The 25,304-nt window shown below is 44.4% G+C and overlaps 13 protein-coding genes and 2 non-coding genes across 15 annotated transcripts; 6 read left to right on the plus strand and 9 right to left on the minus strand.

The window, feature by feature from the left end:
* Positions 1-210: 210 nt before the first annotated feature.
* ARC40 (LALA0S13e03510g1_1) lies at positions 211-1,335 on the plus strand (the record flags this gene model as incomplete). The annotated part of the gene is made up of 1 exon (XM_022773798.1): positions 211-1,335. One exon carries the CDS (start codon positions 211-213, stop codon positions 1,333-1,335), a length of 1,125 nt encoding a protein of 374 aa, XP_022631011.1.
* A 59-nt stretch (positions 1,336-1,394) lies between these two features.
* On the minus strand, positions 1,395-1,655 carry DAD3 (LALA0S13e03532g1_1; the record flags this gene model as incomplete). Its single annotated transcript, XM_022773809.1, has 1 exon — positions 1,395-1,655. One exon carries the CDS (start codon positions 1,653-1,655, stop codon positions 1,395-1,397), a length of 261 nt encoding a protein of 86 aa, XP_022631012.1.
* A 1,116-nt stretch (positions 1,656-2,771) lies between these two features.
* On the plus strand, positions 2,772-4,304 carry TAF6 (LALA0S13e03554g1_1; the record flags this gene model as incomplete). Its single annotated transcript, XM_022773820.1, has 1 exon — positions 2,772-4,304. One exon carries the CDS (start codon positions 2,772-2,774, stop codon positions 4,302-4,304), a length of 1,533 nt encoding a protein of 510 aa, XP_022631013.1.
* An 84-nt stretch (positions 4,305-4,388) lies between these two features.
* On the minus strand, positions 4,389-6,533 carry SLD3 (LALA0S13e03576g1_1; the record flags this gene model as incomplete). The annotated part of the gene is made up of 1 exon (XM_022773833.1): positions 4,389-6,533. One exon carries the CDS (start codon positions 6,531-6,533, stop codon positions 4,389-4,391), a length of 2,145 nt encoding a protein of 714 aa, XP_022631014.1.
* Positions 6,534-6,729: 196 nt separating this feature from the next.
* PBP2 (LALA0S13e03598g1_1) lies at positions 6,730-8,127 on the minus strand (the record flags this gene model as incomplete). Its single annotated transcript, XM_022773844.1, has 1 exon — positions 6,730-8,127. One exon carries the CDS (start codon positions 8,125-8,127, stop codon positions 6,730-6,732), a length of 1,398 nt encoding a protein of 465 aa, XP_022631015.1.
* A 229-nt stretch (positions 8,128-8,356) lies between these two features.
* Positions 8,357-9,235, plus strand: SWC5 (LALA0S13e03620g1_1; the record flags this gene model as incomplete). The annotated part of the gene is made up of 1 exon (XM_022773855.1): positions 8,357-9,235. One exon carries the CDS (start codon positions 8,357-8,359, stop codon positions 9,233-9,235), a length of 879 nt encoding a protein of 292 aa, XP_022631016.1.
* Positions 9,236-9,287: 52 nt separating this feature from the next.
* Positions 9,288-11,474, minus strand: LALA0_S13e03642g (LALA0S13e03642g1_1; the record flags this gene model as incomplete). The annotated part of the gene is made up of 1 exon (XM_022773866.1): positions 9,288-11,474. The coding sequence occupies one exon, from the start codon at positions 11,472-11,474 to the stop codon at positions 9,288-9,290; it is 2,187 nt and encodes a 728-aa protein (XP_022631017.1).
* Positions 11,475-12,134: 660 nt separating this feature from the next.
* Positions 12,135-13,085, minus strand: SNF4 (LALA0S13e03664g1_1; the record flags this gene model as incomplete). The annotated part of the gene is made up of 1 exon (XM_022773877.1): positions 12,135-13,085. The coding sequence occupies one exon, from the start codon at positions 13,083-13,085 to the stop codon at positions 12,135-12,137; it is 951 nt and encodes a 316-aa protein (XP_022631018.1).
* Positions 13,086-13,536: 451 nt separating this feature from the next.
* LALA0_S13e03686r lies at positions 13,537-13,651 on the plus strand. The gene has a single exon (XR_002665942.1). It is a non-coding gene; the product is annotated as an uncharacterized ncRNA (small nuclear RNA).
* Positions 13,652-14,163: 512 nt separating this feature from the next.
* Positions 14,164-15,894, minus strand: CDC20 (LALA0S13e03708g1_1; the record flags this gene model as incomplete). Its single annotated transcript, XM_022773888.1, has 1 exon — positions 14,164-15,894. The coding sequence occupies one exon, from the start codon at positions 15,892-15,894 to the stop codon at positions 14,164-14,166; it is 1,731 nt and encodes a 576-aa protein (XP_022631019.1).
* A 491-nt stretch (positions 15,895-16,385) lies between these two features.
* On the minus strand, positions 16,386-17,636 carry LALA0_S13e03730g (LALA0S13e03730g1_1; the record flags this gene model as incomplete). The annotated part of the gene is made up of 1 exon (XM_022773899.1): positions 16,386-17,636. One exon carries the CDS (start codon positions 17,634-17,636, stop codon positions 16,386-16,388), a length of 1,251 nt encoding a protein of 416 aa, XP_022631020.1.
* A 748-nt stretch (positions 17,637-18,384) lies between these two features.
* On the minus strand, positions 18,385-19,173 carry ARO5 (LALA0S13e03752g1_1; the record flags this gene model as incomplete). The annotated part of the gene is made up of 1 exon (XM_022773910.1): positions 18,385-19,173. The coding sequence occupies one exon, from the start codon at positions 19,171-19,173 to the stop codon at positions 18,385-18,387; it is 789 nt and encodes a 262-aa protein (XP_022631021.1).
* Positions 19,174-19,550: 377 nt separating this feature from the next.
* LALA0_S13e03774r lies at positions 19,551-19,651 on the plus strand. The gene is made up of 2 exons: positions 19,551-19,587; positions 19,615-19,651. It is a non-coding gene; the product is annotated as a tRNA-Trp (tRNA).
* Positions 19,652-19,920: 269 nt separating this feature from the next.
* COQ8 (LALA0S13e03796g1_1) lies at positions 19,921-21,656 on the minus strand (the record flags this gene model as incomplete). Its single annotated transcript, XM_022773921.1, has 2 exons — positions 19,921-21,249; positions 21,324-21,656. 2 exons carry the CDS (start codon positions 21,654-21,656, stop codon positions 19,921-19,923), a joined length of 1,662 nt encoding a protein of 553 aa, XP_022631022.1.
* Positions 21,657-22,656: 1,000 nt separating this feature from the next.
* PRP43 (LALA0S13e03818g1_1) lies at positions 22,657-24,969 on the plus strand (the record flags this gene model as incomplete). Its single annotated transcript, XM_022773932.1, has 1 exon — positions 22,657-24,969. The coding sequence occupies one exon, from the start codon at positions 22,657-22,659 to the stop codon at positions 24,967-24,969; it is 2,313 nt and encodes a 770-aa protein (XP_022631023.1).
* Between the last annotated feature and the right edge of the window lie 335 nt (positions 24,970-25,304).

The following is a 25,304-nucleotide window of genomic DNA, read 5'->3' on the forward strand; positions in this document are numbered from 1 at the left end:
ACTGCCTTGTTGATCAATAAAAAAATCACGTGGGTCTTAACGTCACATTTAATTCGTCTCGCATGATCTCTTACCTTTCCTCCTATAATTAAGGAACCTTCCTATTCAACCTAACGGGAAACTCCATACATGTCAACCTGAGTTTCCCATTTTGCGACCTCACAAACGCTTCTTTCTCTTTGATAGTCAACATTGGTTGAGAGTCTCCTAATGTCTGACTCTGTTGTTCGCGATTTCAAGCTTGCCAAAGCGCCCGTTTATTCCCATTGTTTTTCTCAGGACCGATCGATTCTGGCAGTTACTTTGAACACGGATTGTTTGGTCTATAGGTTGGTGGCGCATGGGAAGCCACAATTGATTGCTACTTTAGCCGATCATGATAAAACTGTTACATCTGTGGATATCTCAATTCACGGACGCATCGTTACTTGTTCTCAGGATCGTAATGCCATCGTGTGGGAACCCTTGAGCGATGGCTCTTATAAGCCCACGCTTGTTTTGCTACGTATCAATAGGGCTGCGACCTGCGTGCAGTGGGCACCAAGTGGATACAAGTTTGCCGTAGGATCCTCTGCGAGAATTATCGCTATTTGTTATTACGAACAAGAAAACGATTGGTGGGTCTCAAAACATATCAAGAAACCAATTAAGTCAACCATTAATTGCCTGTCGTGGCACCCCAACGGAATAATGCTTGCCTGTGGAGGTACCGATGGCTACGTTCGGGCATTTTCGGGTTTCGTGAAGGGCCTAGATTCCAAAGAGCAAGTGGCCAATTCGCCTTGGGCGGACAAGTTCCCGTTTGGAGCCCTAATCCGTGAGTGGTATGATGGTGCCTGGATTCATGGAATTGCTTGGAGAGGCTCTCAAGAAAAGCTGGCTTTCGTGACTCACAGTGGTACTTTCAACGTTGTGGATCCATCGGACGAGATTTCTAGTGCAGAATATCCAGAGGGTCTGCCATTGACCTCTGTGGTATGGGTGAACGACCACGAAGCCGCTTGTGGTGGATATTCGTGCCACCCAATTTTGTTTTCAGAAGGTGCTCGTGGCTGGCAGTTCGCGAAAAACATCGACAAAAGTGTTGATACTCGTGCGCCTGTGGCTGCAAGCTTTAACGGCGAAGAGGAGCAAGATGAAAATCCGTCTTTTGGTATTTCGGCATTGCGAAAGTTCAAGGACTTGGATCTCAAGGGCAAAGTTTCGACACAAGTCAAAGAGAGTACCCACGAAAATGCCATTACTGAACTAGCGCCCTTTGCTGAAAATAGTGGAAATGTCACCGAAATATCTTCGTCTGGTCTTGACGGGAAAATTGTTGTCTATAGAGTTTAGAATTGAACGTTGAAGAAGAAAGTGCGCTTAAATGGAAACTAGATCACAACATATACATCTCATTGCGTATTTCCAGAATTTCCGGCAGCGTCCTGCGCTGCCTTTCTTTGTAGAACCAAGGAATATACGCTTCCTTTAAAAAGTGTCCCAACAAGTGCAATTTTATACTCTATTTCCCTGAGTTGCCGCAGTACCTGTTCAGGTGATTCTGATGATCCGTTATCTCTTAGATTCTTGATCGTGTCATCGAGATTGTGCAATGATTTTGAAAGTGTTTCGTATCGGTCCAAAACGCTTCGTTGCAGCGGCGTGAGATCCATTGGTAATTGTTTATTAGAATGCCAAGAGCAGGATGGATTGGATCAATCCGATCTGTTGCTTTGACCAGAACGTAAGGTTTGTTGATGAGATGAGCTTAGTAGCTAAACTACTGCTGTAATTAATATACAGTAAATAAAGAGAAGAGCACGTGATCGGCTACAGAATCGTGCTAGTATTGTCAGACGTTTGTTGTTAGGCACTTCTGAGTGATTTGAAGGCTGCATCAGTACTGTCTTAAACCCTCAGCAAAATTTTCTTTTATGTTCACAGTGAAATGAAAGGCTGCTCAGCGTAATAAGATCATTTCTTACCTAGTTACTCAGATCACGCTGCGTAGTGAGCGTGATTGGAATGATCAAGGATGACTCTGTAAACGCCATAATAACCTTGAATTTAATACGATTCTTACCTCTGGGGTGGTCTATTTTGATATTTTCAACTAGCGGCTGATTTCACCCCACTGGGTTTGAACAATTTTGAAAAGTTCAGATGTGCCAAGATGTTGTGGTCCATAATCTCGAGATAGTCATTCTCTCGATAGAAATGAGACTTCCAGATCTTTCAATGCCATAAGCACTTGAACTGTTTTTTGACATAGCGTACCCATTGGACGGCAAAGTCGAAAATGAGCTCGAACAAAAAACAACTTTTAAAAGCTCACAATCACATTCATGCCACCAGCACCTCCAGTGTTGTCAATTGGGTCGTCCCACCAAACCCTCCTCGAGATTCTGTGTAATAGGGTACGCATCAGACGCCAAACTTTCAAAAAATATACGGCCCCATACAGTTCAGCTGCTTAACACTTTCTTAACACACAAATCGTCATCGACAACCCTGCTACAGACAAGAAGTTTGGCAAAATGAAGAGCTTGAAAGACCTAAAGATTGACAAACTGTATCTAAAGGTTCAGTAACTGAACCCTTCCGTTTTATAGTTTCCGTGACTTTAATAATCACTCTTTACGAACGGTTTAATTGGCATCAAATCCAGATAGAGGATATACATACCCATATACATCAATGACTTCAAGCATCATCGAGACGGACAAAACTAGCGGTTCAAGAACCTTAAAATAGTTTATCTGCCGGATTTCGAAGGCTAGCTTAAAACTATGAGTAATTCGCAACAGTCTTATACTATTTGGTCGCCGCAGGACACGGTGAAGGACGTTGCAGACTCTCTTGGAATCTCTAATGCCAGCGATGATGTGTTGAGATCACTGGCGATGGACGTGGAATACCGGATTCTAGAGATTGTGGAACAGGCAGTGAAGTTCAAAAGACATGCAAAGAGAGAGGTCTTGACTACTGAGGATATCGCTCGTGCTCTTCGGGTACTGAATGTGGAGCCTCTTTACGGGTATCAAGACGGCTCGGCGAGATCCAAAGATGTGTCTTTCTCGAAAATTTCAGCACAAGGAGGCCAATCGCTGTTTTTCTTGAACGACGAGGAGGTGGACTTCGACAAGCTTATCAATGAACCGCTGCCTCAAGTGCCACGGTTGCCTACGTTCACCACGCATTGGCTGGCAATAGAAGGAGTTCAACCCACAATTCCGCAAAACCCAAGTCTCAACGACATTCGATTGTCACAGCCACCTATTGTACGTGGTGCTATTGTCACCACCGTCAATGATACCAGCTTGCAAACGTCGGCGTCCGAGGAAAAGGAGTCGCAGCACATATCTTCAATAAAGCCGGGTCAGGCCAACGAAGTCAAGCCTTTGGTTAAACACGTTCTTTCCAAAGAGTTACGAATCTATTTCGACAAAGTCGTGAGCGCCCTCACGGCTAAGGAAAATGATGACAAAGCACAACATTTAAGAGCCGCTGCCCTTACGTCTCTACGATCAGACACAGGTCTCCATCAGCTTGTTCCGTACTTTATTCAGTTTATTGCCGAACAAATAACTCATAATCTGTCTGATTTGGAGCTGCTCACAACTATGCTCGAGATGATATATTCCCTTCTCAGCAATGAACATATCTTCTTGGACCCCTACATTCATTCATTGATGCCTTCCATATTAACACTTCTTCTGGCGAAAAAACTTGGCGGGTCTCAACCTCTAAAAACTACAAAGGAGCAGGCTGAGGACTCACAATCAGAGTCTAAATCTTCTTTCGAAAATTTTCTTGACAAAACGAACGCTTTACGCGATTTTGCCGCTTCTCTTCTTCAGCACGTACTGAAGAAATTTCCCCAAGTCTACAAGTCTTTGAAGCCACGAGTGATGAGAACTCTGCTGAAAACTTTCCTCGACACGAACCGGTCCTTTGGAACTTATTACGGCTGCATAAGAGGCGTTGCCGTCCTTGGGCCAGAATCCGTGAGATTCTTTTTAGGTAATCTACAAAGTTGGGCGAATCTTGTGTTTGAAGAGCATATCTCTGACGGCGTTAAAGATGGCGAAACTGTCACGCGAAAATTCTCTGATTTAGAAAGCAAGCTCTTGTGTGACGTCATCATCAGTTCGCTTCTTGTGTTGAACGCTGACCTACCTAGTGGCAAGCAGTACGAGGGTGAATTGTCCGACGATGAGAAAGAAAAATTGAAAGAACGCTGTGGAACCACGATCTCATCACGTATAATTGAGAGATCTGACGCAAAGGAACTCGTAGCCGCCATCTTCTTTGGAGAGTAGCTAGTGATGATACATATGCGCGGCAAGTTTTGATGGAAACTTCAGTTAAGTTTCTATAAATTGGATATTACCTGGTGAAATACGTTAATCGGGAGCAAATAAACGTCTACGTACTTTTCTTTTTACAGGAGGCTGTGAAAATCCATGGTCTTCTGCCCCTCGAGTTAACGATTTTACGTTTGTTGATGGCACTTGTAAATGACTTTCTGAGACAGATTTTGAAGGCGTAACAACCGGGCAAATTCTCCTTGAAACCAAAACTATCTCTGAAGAGGCAGTCGCAATAGAACGCAGCGGTGACTCAATGATAGCAGGGTTCGACGTTCGAGCGGTGGGATCGGTTGCCTTCTTTCCAAAAGGAGTTGCTTCGACTTGGACGCTGGGAACCTTATGAGAGCTTGGTACTAGCCTACGCGGTTCCACTTTACGTCTTGTTGTTCTTTGAAAAGTGGTCGTCAAAGAAGTGCCTTTCAGCCTCGACGTTTCGTCAAGCAGCGCTAAGTCCGACTTACTTCGGTTGACGCCAAGATCACTTTCTAGCACTAAGTCACTGGCTGGCAGCTGACGTTTCTGCAGCTTATGAATAAAGACATCAGAGCTTCCTCGTGTTGCAGAAGCATACTTCTTAGCATTACCCGTCTCCATGTCAAGAATCTCACTCAGTTGTGAATCGCTTCGAAGATTTGGGAGAGGGACGCGACGAGGCAAAGACACCCTTTTGTAAAGTTTCGAAGACTGTCTTGACTTCTCTTTGTCATAAACTGAAGAGTCGGAAAATTCTTCACTAGAATCGAGCACCTGTACCTGCTCACTTGACTTGAATTTAGAAGCACCACTTTTGACCTGACTTTTATCATTCTTTGGTAAAGCTTCGAATTGCGGCCCTTTTATTTTTCGTGAAATAAACGCGACAGCATGTGGAACTTTCTTCATGAAGTATGGTATTAACACGTAGGTTATCAATCCGGCCACAGAATCCTCTTTCTCCGGATCTAGTAAATTCTTTTTCAATTCTCGAGTCGAGCTAAGGGCATCTCCCTCACTTTTTTTGGGAGAGTTCTTTTGAATAGAAGCGTCCGTCAACAACATAGCCTCCACGATGCATAATTTATCCACAAACACATCGAGCTTTTCGCAATAGTCAAGCTGCTGGGTATTGGTATGCATTGCGAGTTTCTTACGTGTCCGTCGACGAGAAGGTATTCGTGATGCTGCAAGTTTCTTGATTCTTGTTTTCAGTCTTCGCTCATACTTTTGCTCAAAATGGTCTAGTCCGGAATCTAATCCACTGAGTGAGATCAGCTCCAGTAAGAGAACGATTTGCAATTTGATCTCGCGTACCTTGAAAATCAAAACCAAATCTGTTATCACATCGGATACCCCCGACGTTATTAAATGCCCAAGTTTGTCCAAACTGTTGCTGCGAACTTCAGAGGCTATTCCGCAAGCAAAATCAACTTGCAGTAAACCTTCTTCCTGTCTTCGATCGAACTCTTCAATTTCCAATGCTAGTTCTGCGAGGTGCATTTGATAAGACACGCCATCCTTGTGGCCTGAACCTTGGCTCAAAAGATTTGTTCGCACTAAGTTTGATTTCACAAAATAGGCCAAAGGTACCCTTGGCGAAAATAGAGCCTCGTAATATTTCCTCCGGAGGTAATTTCCCGGATCAAGGAGTGGAGAGTTTTTATCCTTGTGGTACCTATATTTGATCGCCTTGCCGTTTCTCCTTGGTCTCATTCGAACTTCCCCCATCAGTTCAGAGCTTTCCTTTGTTTGCAAATGACGTTCTTCACCCCACAAACCCAAAAAATCGGGAAGTTTATACTCTAACCAATGGGAATAGCTGATGTAAGAAGGAGTTGTGCTCATCTTTCGAATTTCGAAGCCAGCAAATTCATTAGGCGGAGATGCAGGGGGCCCTCTCAATCTCCAAAGCACCCAATGCTGGTTGATGTAATTTTCCAAAACGTGCCACTGGCTTGGGCATCTATTCGGCAACCGGAATACGTGCTTCGAGGACTTCGGAGCTCGCGATAACGCTTCATGCAGTTCAGACGGGAATTCTGATTCTTCTATCAATATTGGCGCATTCGAATAGTCTATCAAAGACTCTGGGATGATAAGATGTGATCCCACGAAAGTCATACCATTTAAGTCATTAGACCCTATTTTAGATGAAAAATCCTCGGGCAGAAAACTTTTTTCGCTGTTCCCATCAAAATCCATCAACGTAAAGGGTTCATAGGCTTGATGAATGAGAGTGATCGACCTTTAACGGGTAAAAACTTCAACATTTAAAGTATCGTGAAGCATCTATCTTCTTCAGATCACTAAAGGAGATTACACCGAGTAGTGGTGATTCGTCCATAATTACTTTCTAGTGTCGATGAGTTTTTGGACGACCATAAGAATGGCGAGATGACTAGCCAGTGAAGCTAGAACTGGTAATTGAATCTCTCTGCTCATTCGATGCTTTGTTTCTTTTGTCTATCTCAATCTTGTTGTTTATCAGTAAAATTGCAGTTTGATTGGCCATGGGAGTCCCTCTAATTAGAATTTTCCGTTCAGTACAGCCATTTACGGGGTCATCAATTATGATTGAACAACCTGTGCTTTCTTTTATGGAATTGATGTTTTTTCCACCTTTGCCGATGACGTTTCCAACGTAGCTATCATCAATATAGACTTCGTGTTGAACCAAACTTAATCGTGGAGTCAAGTCTGGCATAATGGGTGCAGCACTGACAGTATCTGATAGCCTGACATGATCTACACTCATGACGGGCGTAAAGCTTGCAGAATGTGTGTGGGCGACCGGTGCGTAACCATACGGAAATTCAGGATGGCCAGAATCGGGCGCAATACGGTGAAAGCGTTTTTTTCCGTTCTCGCTGGGTCTATATTGATGCTGCTGCTGGGGCTGCATGCTGACGCCATACTCATTGACAATCACGGAGTGTAGTGTGCTTGGTAAATAAAAAATGCACTTTTTCGCAGCAAACGATGACTTGTGATTCAGAATCGTTTGACTGACGTAGTAAGTGGCGATGTGAATTGCGTCGGCCACGCCTGTGATGCAAAGAATTCTATCGTTGGACATTGGCAAGGTCTGGGGACCTGCCATCAGTTTTGCAGCGCTTAATTCCTCTATTTCTCGCAGTCGAGAACCTTGACGTCCAATGACACATCCCATCATATGATGCGGCACCAGGATATTTAGTGTCAGCGGTGTTGAAACTTGGGTTGATTCGCCTGCTTTTTCGCCGTTTATGGCCCGCACTATGAGCCCAAAGACTTTGGCCACATCCTCACATCTGCCCCTAATGAAAATGACCCTTTCGGGCACTCCACGGATATTGTCTGACACATTGATTCGCGTGTTGGTTTCTGCCTTCATTTTTGAGATTTTTTCTCCACCTGGCCCAACTATCATCGAGGCTTGTTTTACTAAACATAGCATACGCAGATGAATGTAATCCTTGATATCTGAATCTTGATCATTTTCTAATGTTGTATTCGAGGCACGATGTTGAGCCTGTGGCGGATCAGGCAGCTGAGTTTTCTCTACCTGTTGTTGCTGAAGCTGGTGTATTATTTCTTCTTTATCTGTCTGTTGATCTACTACCAAGTTGTCCCTGTCCACAGCGTTCTCCTCCCTTCGTTCGCCATTCTGGTCTTTTTTGTCCTCACCATCATCATTGAGTGCTACCCGTTTGATTTCAGCCTCCAGAAGCTCCTCAGCGCAGTCCTCCTTCTTACGTTTCAGGACATTTGACGACTGCCCTAAATCTTCAAATTCCTCACCGGCACTGACAACCATTGTAAGCCGTTTTATACAAAACTCAAAATCCTTACCAAACTGAAAACCGGAAACCTCGATACTAACGTACCCGTCCAATTCCGAGGTGTGATTGCTCAAAAACTCTGAGGTTTCTTGTTGTTTAATGTTAAAATAAGAACAGTTCTACATATTTGAGAAATTATACGTCAAGTATTTACAGACTCTCGTCTTGACCAAAAAAGTACCAAACGTTGAAGGTAGTAACATCATGGCCTCTAAACAAGACTATCAAGAGACCTTAGGGGCAGCAGAAGATATAGCAGATGAGGAATCGTACAATGAGGAAGAAGACGAGGATTTTGACCCTTCAAAAGAGGTGGAAAAGCGCGTCGATGAGGACGATGACGAAGATGACGAAGACAACGAGGACAACGAATACAATGAAAAGAGACCAGATTACTCGCATATTGAAAGCGGACAAGGTGGGTTGGTACGTACAAGACGTGGCAGGATACTGGAGGAGCAACAGATGCGGGAAAACAAGTATGAAGAGCTGCGAGAAACTGGCATTTCGCAGCAGACAATCAGTGCGTGGGATGAGCTTCAAACACAAAGCAACCAAAGACTCCGCAAGAGTATTTCTGTTATGAGCGAGGAAGCCGCAAACGAGTCCCAAAATGGTCTTCAGGAAGAACTGGTGCTCATAGATCGCAGATACGAATTCGCTGGCGAAATCCTGCACGAAAAGAAAATGATTCCCAAAAACAGCGCAGAAGCTCAGGAATATTTTAACAACTTGCGTTTCAAAAAGACTCAAACCGGGCCCGATTCTGCTGCTGCTAGTTCAACGACCAAAGTTGCAATTAACGACCGAGGTTTGAAACTCAGAAGAGTTCTTAAGAGACCTCCCATATTGGAACAAATAATAGCAGGAGCTCTTAAACCAAAACTCACAACTTTGGAAAAATCGAGGCTGGACTGGGCCACTTATGTCGACAAAGAGGGCATCAACGATGAGCTATCTTTGCACAACAAAGATGGATACTTGGAAAAGCAAGATTTTTTGAATCGTGTAGAATCGTTCAAAGATGCGAGATATCAGCAAATGCGTAAGACAGAACTGCAACAAAGACTAGCGGGTACCTAAAGTAAAAGAAATTGATTTACGTGTTTTTGAACGAGTCTAGTGTGCTCCTCATCTATAAGTGTGGTACGTTGTATCCCGCAAATATCATATTGAAAATGCTGCAGATACCCTCTCCGAGTACGAGGCCAGAGCTGAACACAATCATAGAGGTCTTTGCAGACGTGTCCCCACGATGAGTCCGCAGCCAAATATGTGCAAAACAACCTCCTATGAACCTTGCAAGGGTGAAGCTTGGTGCATTGTAGATACCAACACCTACTGCCACACCAGACGGGATCCAAATTAGCCATTTGTACCCTTTGTCGCGATACAAGTTTTTAATCAGTGACAAAATGCCAAAAATGGTTCCCAATACAATTGTACATTCAAGAGCTTTATCCGGAAGGCCCTCACCTGTCACTAGTCGCGCACAGTCGATCCATATTACTGCTGTTGGGACTCGAAATTGTGTGCTAGGAATTTCGTAGATGCGATTGTAAAGGAGATACATCACGCTGGAAAGAACAATAGACCATGATGCCCCAATAAGTTGAGCAAAAAATTGCGCCCTTGGAGACGCACCTAATAGATGTCCCGTTTTCAAATCTTGCATCAAATCCCCAGCCTGCTGAGCGCCAGCCTCGGCTATCCCGCCAGCAACAAGGTTCAAAAGTACTCCACCTTTCATTGTACGAGGTGTAATCATGGCAAAAACCAATTGAGACAACTTCCCTATCCCACTAACAGGGTTCAAGTCCGTTTCACCCAGCGCTCTCACTGCAAGCACCGACAAGAAAAGTGCTAATATAAGCGCAACAAAGACAGATGACAGCGGGACAATCTTGGTTCCGAAAAGATAGGTGATGCAAACAACACATATAATCGAAGACACGATAAGACCGCTGATAACTGTAGTTAATTTCACCAACTGCCTGGAGTCTACTTCATGCTCCTGGTCCGAGCTAACAAGTTTCACGGTGCTGCGCCGGCGGCCCGCGCTACAGCTTTCTCTGTTAATGATCCTCTCTTCCTCTAACAACATAGATTGTAAAGAGTCGTCGATCATAGATTCCAGCGCTATCCTTTTGTCATCACGAAGGCAAAATCTAAGAACTGACTTTGTAGTGAACACAATAAACCCAACGACTGAGTCTACCACCATCACCGCCAAAGATGACCATAGAATCCAGCCCTGAACACCTTTTTCCCAATCATTTATGTCTGCATCAGGATCCACCCATCCTTTGTAGCGGGCTAGTGGTGCAAGCACGCCCCAACCTAATATACAACCTAAGAGCATGTAAACGACAGTTGACAACCCCATAATAATACCTTGACCAATATACGCGGGAGATGGCTGCAAGTTCCATAGGTAGCTTTGCGAAAGCCGGTTTCCAAATATAGGAATGGCTTTTATCGCGGGCAGGAAGTAAGACAAGATGGTATACAGGGACGATACAGCAAAGGTCTTGACCAAAATGGCAATGTTTTTCTCGTATGTGGACTTGGCATCAGTAGCAGCCGGCGGAATATCTGGAGTAGATCCATAATAGTTCCCGCGATTAGGTTCTTCCGATTCGCTGCGGATTGGTTCCTCTTCGTCTACTGCTGAGTTTCGCTGATTATCTTCTTCCAACATGTTGTATCCATCACTACTAGAAAGAACCTCGCTATATTCTCGCAATCTTCTTTCCCGCAGTTCTTTTAGTTCCAGAGGCGAAATCTCCTGCAGGATCTCAGAACCGTTTAGAATGGCGATCAAAGTAGCGGTTGCACTGCCACTAGGAAACCGCAGTTTTTCTCTTACGATGACCTGCTTGCGAAGCGGAACTGCAAAGAAAATACCGAAAAACGCCAGTGCTAAAGACCATAACAAAAGCTGCTGGAATGTGAAAGGTGCACCTTGCTCCCTAGTAAAGCCCGATTCTTCAGCGGTCAGGAAATTCTCAATCGCCGGTATGACACCCACAAACCCGTATGCAAGCGGTCCCGTGCCGACTGCGACGGCGAGGGACTGAATGTAAACGTTTTCCACATCACTAAAAGGTGCCATGTCGGGATAAATTTTGGGCAGAACCTGCTTAAAGATAGCGCACGCAAGCAACGCTGATGGCAACGACATCATCGATACCCATCCAGTCTGTAACCCAAACTGGAAATTGGACACCAGAACCAGTGATCCTATTAGTAGTCCCGCCGTTGTGGCCCTCAGTGACGTCTGATGTACCAACGCTTTGCTTTCAAAGGGAACCATGCTCATTTTTCCGTCAAATGGGTAGTCTAAGTCCCCCCGATGTGTTTAAGCAACCAAAAATATGGAAAACTTACGTTGATAGCTGATTGGAAGGTTTTTCTATAGTTAAGCAAGTGTCTAGGAACCTCTATCGATGATTAGAATGTGTTTGGTTTCAAAGATATCTTGAAGTATCATGAACAATTGATGAACTTAAAGATCAAGTCTTTAATTACTAATGGTTAAGAAAATTCCAAGAACATCAAGACTAGATGAGTCAAAGATTAAAAAGATAATGACAAGTTATGTTCATTCGCACTAGCACCTTTGTAGAATCTGTATAACTAGCTTCAAAGGCTTTAGTTGTAAAATTTTGGCTACCTTTTGGTACCAAATACAAGTAACTGTAGTATTTTCATGATCAATCACTTATGCTGAAAATTAAGTAGGTTTTACCTAGGTAAAATTGTGTTTTAGAGGAACTGGCCTCATATTGTGAATACCGCACAGCGGAAAATTACAATTTGCGTTTGCTGGGAGTGTGGGCATGCAAGCGGGCGAGAGATGGTGGACTTTAGAGGATTTGGGAAAAAAAATGGGAATAGAGTTTGGTTCGGCTGGACGTTTGGAGAATGATACGATTGTGATGATTAATTCCAATGCTTCGGTACCGATGTGAAGTCGCTATCAATTCTCCTCGAACAGAATGTACTTGAGAATATCGCTCAGTGTCAAAACGCCCGTTAAAAGACCCTCGTCGTCAACAACGAAGAAGCGATGCACCCGGGATTTCCGGATCGTGTCCATAATGGTAAAGAGCTTATCGTGCTTCGTGCACGTATACACGCCCTCGAAGTCGTCGGAGCGTCTCATAAGCGCTTCGCCCACGCTGAGCGATAAATCGTTGTACATCCCGCCCTTGATCAGCCCCAGTACGTCTACTGCTTCGTACACGTTCACCAGCCGACGCTGGTTGTCCAGAATCGGGACGCTCGATACACCGCCTTGCGTCAACAGTTGTATGACGTCGATGACGGGCGTATGCATGTTGCAGCTCAAGAGCTCACCGCCGGTTACAATGTCCAGTTCTCCAATAGGCCTTCTCAAATGACGTGTTTCGCGGCAGTTGAGGGCCACAAACTTGAGAATTCGGTACTGGGTCAGTACACTCACCACAATCTCGCGATGCGTTTCCTCATCCTGATCAATAAGCGGGATTCTACGACTGCGCGATTCAATCATCTTGCAACATGCATCATACAGCGGTTTGAATGGGTGAATGGAGCCCGTGTCGAGCGGTCTGACGCCAATGACACGCTCTATATCCTTGAGTCCGTCCAGTTGCAGCTTATCCACAAGCTCGAACTTGTCAGGGTTGGAAAAATAATATTGGATGACATTGATGAAGTCCGACGACGTCAGCAGACCGGCAAATTTCGACGTATGTGAGTCCCATAGCGGCGCAGAAACGATATTATTTTGCAGCAAAATGTTTAGAGACTTTTTCACCAGTAGAGATGTGTCCATTACGATCAATCGGTATGATACTGGCAGAACATCGTAAGATGTTTTTGACTTCAGAAATCTTCTTATGGACTGTACAGCAAGTTGCTGTTCGACAGATACAGATTCCGTCATATGGTTCGAAAGCTCTTATCAATCTCTAGAGTTTCCGAGTAGTAGTGGATTACTTTTACTATTGGTAAAGCCGTTTTGTTCGTTTTCAATTGTAACTCATGGCTCTTCAATTCATAGACTACTGTTACCTTGTGTTTAAAGGAGACAGGAGTACATAATTCTTTAAAGTTACTTCGTCGTACGTGATGGTATCACGTGTACGAGATAATCGTTATTTTGTTAAAATTCAAAAACACGGGCTTGAAGAGAGGGATGAATGTTCAGATAGCTACGCCAAGAAAGTGCTTCTTCTCACGCTTCTCCACGTATACAAAATCCGTGCGTGAATGTTCGGTCACAGTTCACGAAGTTTTACGATCCGGGTAACATTATTGGTTTTTCAGTATAAAAGCACCGGAAAAAAACTCAACTCTTCTCTCTTGTTACCACTCGCATTTCCATTGTTTTTAGAAAACCAAATCTCTTTGCCTTTTGGCTTAGATCAAGTGTAGTATCTGTTCTTTTCAGTGTAACAACTGGAATGTCCTCAATGAGGATGTTTAATATGTTACAAGCCCTATTTTTGGAAATGAATTAGAGGGAAGAGGGTGTTTTTCTGTTTGATGCGGATTAGCCCAGGTGTGTGTCACTGTCTTACGCCCCATCTCGGTGGGAGAGGAGTGGTCTTTCTGTTTTGGTGTGTGGCCGGTCGTGTTTCGACGCTGTAATATGGCGAGCTTGCTCGTTCTCCCGGCTTATTGCATCGGATGGTCCTATGGCTGTTCTGCGTAAGAAAGTGATAAATGCCGTTACAAAGGCTAGTTTGACGTTGAACCGCTCAGAGGTGTTGCAGTCATTGCACGGTACAATCCGCACTGCGTGCGCCTCTCATTTAGTCTTCTCTCGCCCTATTTTTTTTTTTAAAAAAAAAAATCCCCTTCTAAAGTTGATAGGATGAGTTCATCCATTGGTTTTAGAAGTCGTTATGCCTTTCACTGTGGGGGTCCGTCCTTTTACTCTGAGGTGTGCTTTCCACTACGTAACTTGTTTTTTTTTGTTGTATGCATTATTTTCCGAACTACTTACTTTTGCAGGAAAGTTATCTTATGACGAAATCCGAAGTGTTTCTTCGAGTCGGTGATCGTGAAGCGTCGTCGTCGCAGGTATCACCAACTTTGAGCAAGCCCATTAGACTCTCACCGTCGCAAACTCCTTGAGGTCTTTTTCTCCTGGGCTCAAATACTTTGTAAAACTTGAGATTTTCGTCACCGCCAACTGTAGCTAAAACGGTGCCATCTGGAGATAACTGGCTAGAGCAAATTCTTGCCTCATGCGCATTGACTATTTCTGCGACTTTGAATTTGGTGTCGAAGTTGTAAATGGATATGGCGTTCTCAGGATTACCACCCGTGGCGACTATTTCTCGTTGCATGGCACTGGAACTGTAACTTTGACCCCAGTGTAAAGAACTCACCTGAGATCCTGTATTAATGCTGCCAGTTCTGGCACCAGTTGTTGTGTTCCAGAAGTGGATGTGTTTGTCTGTTTGACCGCCACCAGTTGCCAAAAGGTTGGTGGTGTCAGGGCTCCAGGCCATGGCTTTCACGGCGGCGGTATGCTGTCTTTTAATATGCTGTGGTAAAGAGGTTCTGGTGTCCCAGATTACAACGGTATTGTCGTTACTTCCTGAGGCTAATTGCAACCCATCAGGGCGGTAACTGATACCGCACACTTCTCCTCGATGTTCTTCCCAGCTGGATACTATGTGGTTTTTGATTCGTACGTCGTTAATGTGAATTTCACCACTTTTGGCTCCTGTTGCAATCAATGTTTCGAGCCACGACTGGGAACCAATGCGAACGCCTAACTCCGATCTCATGGTCCTGACATGCGACATTGTTTCAACATCCCAAATTTCCGTATCCCCTCCGGATCTACCGATCGAAATATGACAGTCGTCGTCGGACCATGTTACGCTGCTTATAGCACCCGGTTGTTCGAAGTCTACCAACAGTGTGACGTTACCGGTTGCACCATTCCACAGGTAAAGTGCTGAATCAAGAGCAATAGCTAACACGTTCTTATTGGACCAACTCACCAGATTCAGATAAAAATCGTCTTGAAATCCAGGTGCATCCAGAATTCTTTCAGGATTAGAATTAATCTTTCTGAGTTTGGCAAGCTCGGGACTGGGTCCCGAGCCATGTAGGGACGAATATGAATAATGAGATCGATTGCCAATCGAATACGTTTGCTTGCAGCTTGATGATGTGGGAGGTCTGGGCATGTATTGTAAGATTCGTTGGTTCATGTCCAGTCCACATGCTTCCGCAACGTTTTGTTTAAACACCCGTTTTGTTTGCGCCTTTAGATGTGTCGAAGGCGATGCATTGGGTGGTGGAGTTTCGTCGTCCATATCCAGCGGATCGATCTTGGAATGCGAGAATGAATTTTCTTTACGAAGCGGAATGAACCGATCTGTGGCAAAACAGCTTTCGTCTGAGTCCTGCGATTTGATGGATTTGCGATTGTCGGTGGAATCAAGATCGTCCTGGAACAAAGAAGAAGACCGTTTGAGAAGGGGCGGAACGTACTGCAGCATGGGTCGCTGTATTCCGCCCTTCGTGCTCGGCATGATGTTTGTCACATTCGAGAGTGTGGCCGAGCTGCTCGACGATTGTCTTTTGACCACTTTTCCGATCGGCTTTTTCGCCGTCATTTTCGACCAATCCGAGGATACCACATTCAACTTCGCCGGCGAAGTCAAGGAAAGTACAGATTTGCTAGCATTATCGGAGAAATTGTGTTTATTCGTGCGATTATCTGGCATAAGCTAATCATACAATAAATCACTCCCAAAGCTGCTATCGGGTTTATGATTTTGACTTTTTGAGCTCGCTTGCTTGCTAATTGAATTCTCAGAAAATAGGGAGTATTCCAGTCTACAAATTCTTTTCCTAAAATTTTAGTCTCTTCAAAGACTGGCAAAGTTCCCAAAACTAAGACCTCTGTGCTTGCTACGTTCGAGGATCGGTTAAAAAAAGTGTTGATGTTTACATTTTACCCGATCCGGCAGAGCGCATGATGAGCATTGTACACGGGTCATCGCAATTCAGCGATGGGGATCACGAGGTTACAGATATAAAGACCATCCATGATATCTGCTAGCAGAGGAAGATGGGGATTTGGCCTAAGATCAAATGGTTATGAATATTCTAGTCTATGACAATATACACCGTCCTCTATCTGTTTTGTTGTTTAAATAAGTGGCTCGAGAATCGCCTCCGGGAATAGTAACATTTCTGTATTTTGTTGTATAATTCATTCGCTGACGGGGGAAGTTCCAATGTTGTTCGTATTTCTGAACATATAGACACCATCTTTAGACTCGTTGTCTTCAACAAACTGGCACGACCTGGCAACCTTCCATAAGGATCTCCACATGTTTTCGCCCTCGTAGCGATAGTGCTTGCCCATCACGTCCTTAATGGCCGACGTAGCCTTACGGGCATTGTAGAAAGGAATACGACTGCAGTAATGGTGCAGGACGTGGGTTTCAATGATATCGTGGAAAATGTGTTGCCCCACAAATCCATAGTCTCTGTCGATAGTGGCAGCGGCGCCCTTGGCAAAAGTCCACTCATTGGTGTCGTAGTGAGGCATTGTAGGGTCCGTGTGCTGCAAAAAGGTCACAAACACCAGCCAGTGGTTGACCCATAGCCAGGGCAAAAACCAGTTGATCAGCACCACGTGAGCGCCGTAGGCTCTGTACCACATATAATTAGCCGTCAACGTCGCTAGGATACCAATGTCACTGAGAATAATGTACCAGAAATCCTTAGCGTCAAAAACAGGAGAAGTGGGCCAGTAGTGGGACTTGAAAAACTTGGAAACACCCGGGTATGGCTGGCCGGTGGCATTTGTGGCCAAATACAGTTGCAGGCCACCCAATTGCTGGGCCAACAGGGTAAGAAGCGTGGCAATGGGGGTCTCTTCCATGACTTCGCTCAGCTTCGACTTGTTTCTGGTCTCCAGAAACTCCTTCTGTGTGTATGGGATGAATACCATGTCACGGGTCATGTGACCCGTCGCCTTGTGATGCTTACTGTGCGAGAATTTCCAAGAGAAGTAAGGAACCATCCACCAAGAGTGTAGGACCCATCCCACGGTATCGTTGACCAAGTTGGAGTCCGAAAACGCCGAATGGCCGCATTCGTGGGCCAAAATCCAAAGTCCAAATCCGAAAAGACCAATCAGGTACGATTGCACCATGTAGGCAGCAGCACGCGCAAGCGTGCTGCTGGGGAACCACACCGGGATGTAGCTTGTACCAACGTAACCGATAGTTACGATCGCGGCGATATCGCGAGCCACGTAGTGCAATGACCACCACAGGTCTCTCTTGTAACACTCTTTGGGTATCGCTGACAGAATGTCTTTAATGGTGTAGTCAGGAACTTCGAAAACGTTACCGTTGGTATCGATGGCACGTTTGGAAACCACTGTCTCCGTGGCAGTGCCGCTGCTGCCGGCAGCCACTTTACGTGATGAAAGCTCACCTTGCACGCTCATGATAAGTAGAGTTTATGTCTTATTTGCAGCTCAACGCTGGGAGAAGCAGAAACTGAATTTTGGCAAGACTTTTCACAGACCGTTTGACAAAGTTGGTTCCAGCAGTGGGAGATGTTCACCAGCCGATAGATGTTGTTGATTTTATACAGCTTCGTCTTGAAGTTATCGGTAAGTCCTCGAGCACATGCGCGATGCGCTTCTCTTTTCTTTTGACCAACTGTGCTGGTGCCGAGAGCCAGACAGGAAAAAAAAAAAAGCACGAAAAATAGCAGGAAGCCATCGTGGGCCAGGCTCTCGAGGGCTACAATCATGGCGTAAGAATAATATTGGTTGTTGTTAATGCGGTAGAAGATTAGGAATCTGGGGTTCTTTTACTCGAGGCCTGAGTGTCGAAATCGGATCTTGGGAAAACAACCTATATTTTGAACATAATGAACGCTTTGATGTGTGGTAGAAACAGGAAAAGGCAATATTTACTGTGAAGACACACGAAAAAAAAAACGTGTGCAGTGGATCTACCTTTGACGATTTTCGAGATAAAATAAAGGCTTCATGTCTTATGGTCTCGGGTCGTACTGTGCCTTGTGTGGCGCCAGTAGAACTAACTCATTATCTTGATTAGTTTTTTAACTCAGACGTCACAGACGTGTAAAGTGATCGTGTTTTACATCACTAGCTTACCTATGAAATGGACCAACAAGAGACAGAGTTTGAGCTCCTACGCGAATGCTTCGTTTCCTCAAGTCCATTAAAAAATCCTTCTATGCGTTATCTTGAGCTGCGATTTTCGAGCCTGGACGTAGTTTCTGAAGACCGGCGATCGCACCACGACCGTGGCTTCTTCGTACAGCGCATTTGTCGAGTCGTCGCCACTCGGCGTGTGAAGAACCAGATATTCTTTCAAAGCGCGAGACCCCAGCAGCAGTTGTTCATGCCAATTTGCATTCGTCACTGTGAACGTCCTTATGTATCCTGTGGTCTTGGCATCGATATCCAAAAGTGGGTGTTCGGGAGCGCTGGATTCCCGTGCGCTTAACACCAGCCTCACGCTAATAGCGTCTAGATCTTGCAAGGCGTCAAATGCGTGGCGAAAATGCACCACGCTTTCTCGTAACAGATCTTTGTAGAAAAAAAGGTGGGAGCAGGTCTCCATCTGGCCGCTTAGCTGTTTCAGCAGACTCACAAGCGCACTGTGGACTTCCTCTAGCATCGCAGACTGTGTGAGCGGATAATCTCTACGTTTGCTCAACACGTTCAGTTTTCCTATAAGTTTCGCGGTGTGCACGGCATCCAGTAGACAAGCAGTTCCCAAATCTTGACTTACAAATTCAGCAGCTTCCCGAATTTCAATTTCTTCATTTGTCTTGCAGAGAATATTCATCAATGAGTTTGTAGTTCCTCTTGGATACATCAATGACTCCGTCAAAATATCCACGAATTCGCTCAACGGCTCTGTCAATGACACTGTGATTTCTCTCACTACATTAGAAAGTAGTTCCAAAATTTTTGGAGAAAGTTTAGGATCGCCGGTAACCATTGGTCCTACGAATCTACTCGAAATATCCTTAGTTTTACTGATATCTCTTTTTTCTAGTCTGGCCTTGTCACTGTCGTCGGTTTTTCAACCTAGGTTTTATATGCACGGAAAAAATCAGTGTCTGAGAAAATGAGTCAAGCTGAGGAGACCGTCTTTCGAGAAATAAGACATGAGTCACGGAGATTTGGAGTGATTCGCTAAAAACTAACCGTGCGTCAGGAAAAAGGACGATATGTTCTAATAATTGGTTGTGGCTATGCTGATACTGCTTTCATTCGATCTTGAAGTGCCTGGTGCCAAGCCAATCCAGAAACATCAAGTCATGTTACCTTTTTAAGCCTATATATACGGTAAAGTTTTGTAATCTTTTCAAGAATGAAGCGGTGGCTCAATGGTAGAGCTTTCGACTCCAGTTAAATTCTGGTTCATACGGAAAATTGCAATCGAAGGGTTGCAGGTTCAATTCCTGTCCGTTTCATTTTTTTGACATTATAATTTTTTGGTCAAAAAAGTTAGATCTTGAAGACCAGACAATACCGGTACATGAGTTAGTCGGTGTACCCTGAGTTCATTGGCGATATTATTTGTAATTCGAGTAGGTTGGTTCATATTCTAGAGATTTCATTGTTGCACCATTTTTAAGTTTAGGTAACCTACACTGGCATTGAGACTTTAATTTCTAGCCCAGTGACACGAAAAAAGGCTTCCTTTTCCTTTACCGTTCAATCATTTACTAAACACTCTATATTAATCGTACAATGCAAAATGCTCTTGGAATAGTTTAGCCATTGGTATTTCAGCTCTCATCCTTGCGCACAAAAGGAACACTCCGCTAAATTTTCTGTGCAAGGAATACGTCTCCTCTGGTGGTGGACACAGGCGCTCCTTTAACATCAAGTTGATGTTGGTCCTGATTCTGTCAGTGACGGTCTGCTCGGAAAAATCGAACAGCTTATCGGTGGGACCTACGAAGGGTTCTGACAAAGTAAGAACGGAGTCGACATGTGCGTCTATCATAGCCTTAGATTCTAGGCCGGTCAGGTAGCCCAGCTGTTGCGAGAGCTGAGCGACTTTTGTGCGGTCTTTCAAACTGCCGGCGGTCAGCATGCGTCGGTACAAAAGGATAAACTCCTGTGGGAAGTCCCGGGAGGCGCCAAAGTCCAAGAGCTCCAATGTTTTATCATTCTCATTGTAGAGGAAATTGGCCCAGTTAGGATCCGTTTGCATGAACTGAAACTCTGCTATTTCACGTAGACATAGACGCATGATTGATTCCGAAATGAAATTTTTTGTTTCCTGCGATGTGCTGTCAGGCAGCTTCATTATCTCAGTACCTTGCATCTTGGTCATTGTGATTATATTTTCGGTGGTTAATTCTTCAAAAACTTTGGGAGTAACGAGAACTGGATCGTCCTTCAGCAAAGTCTCAAATTTCTGTAAAGCCGCGGCCTCTCGCTTGTAATCACACTCCCATTTCAATTCGGTTCTCGCGTTCTCTACCGTCTTGTCTAAAAAAAGTCCCTTGGGTAGCAAACGGGAGGCGGTCAGGAACATGAGCACATTATTAAGGTCTGAATCGATAGAATCCTTTACACCTGGATATTGAACTTTAACCACAACTTCTTCGCCCGATGGTAACACTGCCTCGTGAACCTGACCAATGGATGCGGCGGCCATGGGTACGAGATCGAATTTGGAGAATTTTTCTCTCCAAGATGAGCCTAATTCTCTCGTCAGAAGCCTATCCAGTTGTCTTTGAGGCATGTAGTGAGCACCATTTTGAACGCGAGATAAAATAATGTATAGCTCTTTGGGCAAAACACGCTCATCTTGAAAAGACATCATTTGACCTATCTTTAATGCAGCGCCACGCATTTTGGAAAATTTTTGAGTAATACGGTCTATGTTGGCATCTGAGAGAATAAGTGATTTGAGATCTAGCGACTGACCGCGCACAGCTTGAGAGAAGCCGTCCGTCGCCGCTGAAAATCCAACCCCAGCCGCAAGGGAGCCATAATGGAAAAGACGCGATATTCTCGAAGATGGTATTTCAGAGCTTTTAAGAGCATTTTTTTGCTTCATTTGTAAAACTTATTAGTATCGAACATGAAGCTTTGATCCATTGTGTTTTTGTGGATTTCTCAACATACCTCTTTTTCCGCTATGTTTGAAACAGCAGCTTTCTTTGCATCCGTGGAGTTTAACCTTACGCTTGTGAATGTTGAATAGTGCCTTATTCCGCCCTTCTTGCTGGCCTTGCTCTTAGTTTTAGGCTGGGACCTTCTTTGCTCGGACAATGCACGAGCTTTCTCCCATTCTGGATCGTAAAAAAGACGACTTCTGCTCAAAATAGGTCTTGTTAACGTGGAGCTTTCGGCCCAGGATGTTAGCGATGCGCATCCAATAGATGCACTTCCTTTTACAACATCTCTAGCAGATGTTAACAGACAATAAGTATAGTATAAGGACTGTCTAGTGCTCATTGTGTCTGGCTATAGACAGAATTGATACGCAAAAAGATAGCTACAAGTAGTAGAGATTCAGAGCAGGGCACGATCTGTCTGCTTCCTTCAATTTTCGTCCTAGGGCAGTGAAGTGATACTGGAAGTAGTGTAGGACGTCTGTTAAATTTGACTACCTAGCTGGTCGATCACAATATACGAATTATTATAGGATGACATGAAAACTTGTTGAAGTCTAAGCACACAGCGAGGATTATTTGACCAAGTTCTAGATTGGTCCACTTAGTTTGCATATGACAGTTGTTTATAGCATAATTTTAAGAGGTTATTGTGGGGTTTCATTTTTAGATTTAGACACTAGGATTTCTCAAAAAAAAAAAATAGCAGAAGACAGGTAAGGGTCGCGATATTGCACCTTTTTACTATCAGCAGACGATGGGTACATGTAGCTAAAATCAGCTCAGGACACACTTTAGGTCACTTTCTCTCCATTCGTACTTTTTCTGATTTTCGACTCTCGATTTTCAAGTTAATTTTAAAAAACCGCTGTCACTGCTGGTAGCGAAATAAACTATATGAACATTTCGGCTGAACGAACACTTTAAGAGGAGCAAGCAGATTCAAGTGAGGAGCAAACTGGAATACACGGGTACTCGGTGAAGACTACGATTTGTTGTTGCGCGGATAGCTGTAGTAGAGCTGACAGTTATTTCTCTATGGGACTCCGTTTACAAGTGAGTTGATCAACTCAGAAATTAGGCACACTGAGGAATTTCACACAAGCCTAATGTCAGCTGAAGCTAGTATCACCTATTGCGATGCAGACAGTGTCTAACATGATCATTTTTGGTAAAGCCCGGATCTTATCACTTTGAAGGTTTACTGACGCTCAAGGAAATTACCGTACACCGCGATATCGAAATATGGTATAAAATTTTAGAGCTCATCGCGCGATGAGCTACGTTCAAGGTTGGAACTGAAAAGGATTCTTACAGACTGCTTGCCGACTAAACATTCGAAGATGACTTCCAAAAGACGGCTTTCAAGTAACAGCGAACACAAATCTGCTGTAGAGAGTTCGGTGCCCGAACGTGCGGCCGAAATCGCCGAGGAACTGACCAAGAAAGGACACGAATACCATGATCAGCCGTTAACACATCATGATGCTGGCGAGTTCGCGCAGCTCCAGAGACACAAAACAACTGCCGAACAAGCAGCTAGGCTAGAAAGTGGCACGGTGAATCCCTTCACAGGGTCTGCATTTAGTCCTCGTTATTTTGACATTTTAAAGATTAGAAGGGACCTGCCCGTTCACGCTCAGAGAGACGAGTTTCTTAAAATTTACCAGGAAAACCAAATCATGGTATTTGTAGGTGAAACCGGTTCCGGTAAGACTACACAAATCCCACAGTTTGTTTTGTTCGATGAGATGCCTCATCTGGAGAACAGTCAAGTGGCGTGTACCCAACCTCGTCGTGTGGCAGCAATGTCTGTGGCCCAGAGAGTGAGTGAAGAAATGGACGTGAAATTAGGCGAAGAAGTGGGTTACGCGATTCGTTTTGAAAACAAGACCTCTAATAAAACCATCTTGAAATATATGACCGACGGTATGTTGCTGAGAGAAGCTATGGAGGATCACAACCTGAGCCGCTATTCGTGTATTATTCTCGATGAAGCGCACGAGAGAACATTGGCCACTGATATTCTTATGGGTTTGTTGAAGCAGGTGGTGGTGCGGAGGCCAGATTTGAAACTTATCATTATGTCCGCTACTTTGGACGCTGCAAAATTTCAGAGATACTTTATGGACGCACCTTTGCTAGCAGTCCCTGGTAGAACATTTCCCGTGGAATTGTATTATACTCCAGAATTCCAAAGAGACTATCTGGATTCTGCTATTCGCACTGTCCTTCAAATACATGCCACAGAAGAACCTGGTGATATCTTGCTGTTTTTAACCGGTGAAGAAGAAGTTGAAGATGCAGTACGGAAAATTTCCTTAGAAGGTGACCAACTAATGAGAGAGCAGAACTGTGGTCCCCTTAGCGTCTACCCATTATACGGTTCATTGCCTCCTCACCATCAACAACGTATCTTTGAGCCGGCTCCCGAGCCTGTCAATGGACGTGCTGGAAGAAAAGTTGTCGTATCAACAAATATTGCAGAAACATCGTTGACTATCGACGGTATAGTATATGTGGTTGACCCCGGGTTTTCGAAGCAAAAGGTATACAACCCAAGAATCAGAGTGGAGTCCCTACTTGTATCGCCCATTTCTAAAGCCTCCGCTCAACAGAGAGCTGGTCGTGCTGGTCGTACAAGACCAGGTAAGTGTTTCAGACTTTATACCGAAGAAGCTTTCCAGAGAGAGTTGATTGAGCAGAGCTATCCTGAAATTCTTCGTTCCAATTTGTCCTCCACTGTCTTGGAATTGAAAAAACTAGACATCAACGATTTGGTTCATTTCGACTTTATGGACCCACCTGCACCAGAGACCATGATGCGTGCTTTAGAAGAGCTCAATTACCTGGCTTGTTTGGATGATGATGGTAACTTGACACCGCTGGGCCGTTTGGCATCCAATTTCCCCTTGGACCCCATGCTGGCAGTGATGCTGATAGGTTCGTCTGAGTTCTATTGCGCTGAAGAGATGTTAACTATCGTTGCGATGCTTTCTGTGCCAAGCGTCTTCGTGCGTCCTGCTAAGGACAGAAAGAGGGCTGACGATGCAAAGGCCATTTTCGCGCACCCTGATGGAGATCACATCACGCTGCTGAATGTTTACCATGCTTTCAAGTCTGATGAGGCTTACGAGTACGGAATTAACAAATGGTGCCGCGATAACTTTTTGAACTACAGGGCCCTATCGTCCGCGGACAACATCAGAGCACAGCTGGAAAGGATGATGCTTCGCTACAACCTGCCACTTACCACCACGGACTACGAGGACCCTCGCTATTTCGACAATATCAGAAAAGCGTTAGCCGCAGGCTTTTTCATGCAGGTAGCCAAGAAGAGATCCGGTGGCAAGGGCTACATCACAGTGAAGGACGACCAAGACGTTCTGATCCATCCGAGCGCTGTGCTCGGCCACGATGCCGAGTGGGTCGTCTACAACGAGTTTGTGCTGACCTCAAAAAACTACATCAGAACTGTCACGTCTGTGAGGCCCGAGTGGCTTGTAGAGCTGGCTCCTGCTTATTACGACTTGGACAATTTCAGAAAGGGCGATGTCAAGCTTTCGCTGGAGCGCATCAAGCAAAAAGTGGAGCTTGTGAAGGACATAAACAGCGACAAGAAGAAAAAGAGCAAGAAGAGCAAGCACAGGGACTGATTTTTTCGCATGAAATCATAGGATACATAAATGTACATTAAAACTGCAAGCATCATTTTAAAGCTTTCCAAAACATTCATTAGAATCGGAACGAGACTAGTTTTTGACGCTACAAAACCCAAAAAAAAAAACCCAAAAAGAGGGATTAAACTACGGAGCTCGATAGAAGAATATAAAATAATACGCAGAACCTCAATATTGTCTAAACGATCGGTAACGAAGTTTAGTATTCATGATCGTAAAGCTATAAGTGTCAAGAGAACAGAGTACTTGTAAACGACTTTGGGTTTATAATGTTAAACGACTTGTGGCTCCTTTTTTTTCTTTTTTTTCTG

This window comes from Lachancea lanzarotensis, scaffold LALA0S13 (assembly GCF_000938715.1).
Source record: "Lachancea lanzarotensis genome assembly LALA0, scaffold LALA0S13, whole genome shotgun sequence".
NCBI lineage: Eukaryota > Fungi > Ascomycota > Saccharomycetes > Saccharomycetales > Saccharomycetaceae > Lachancea > Lachancea lanzarotensis.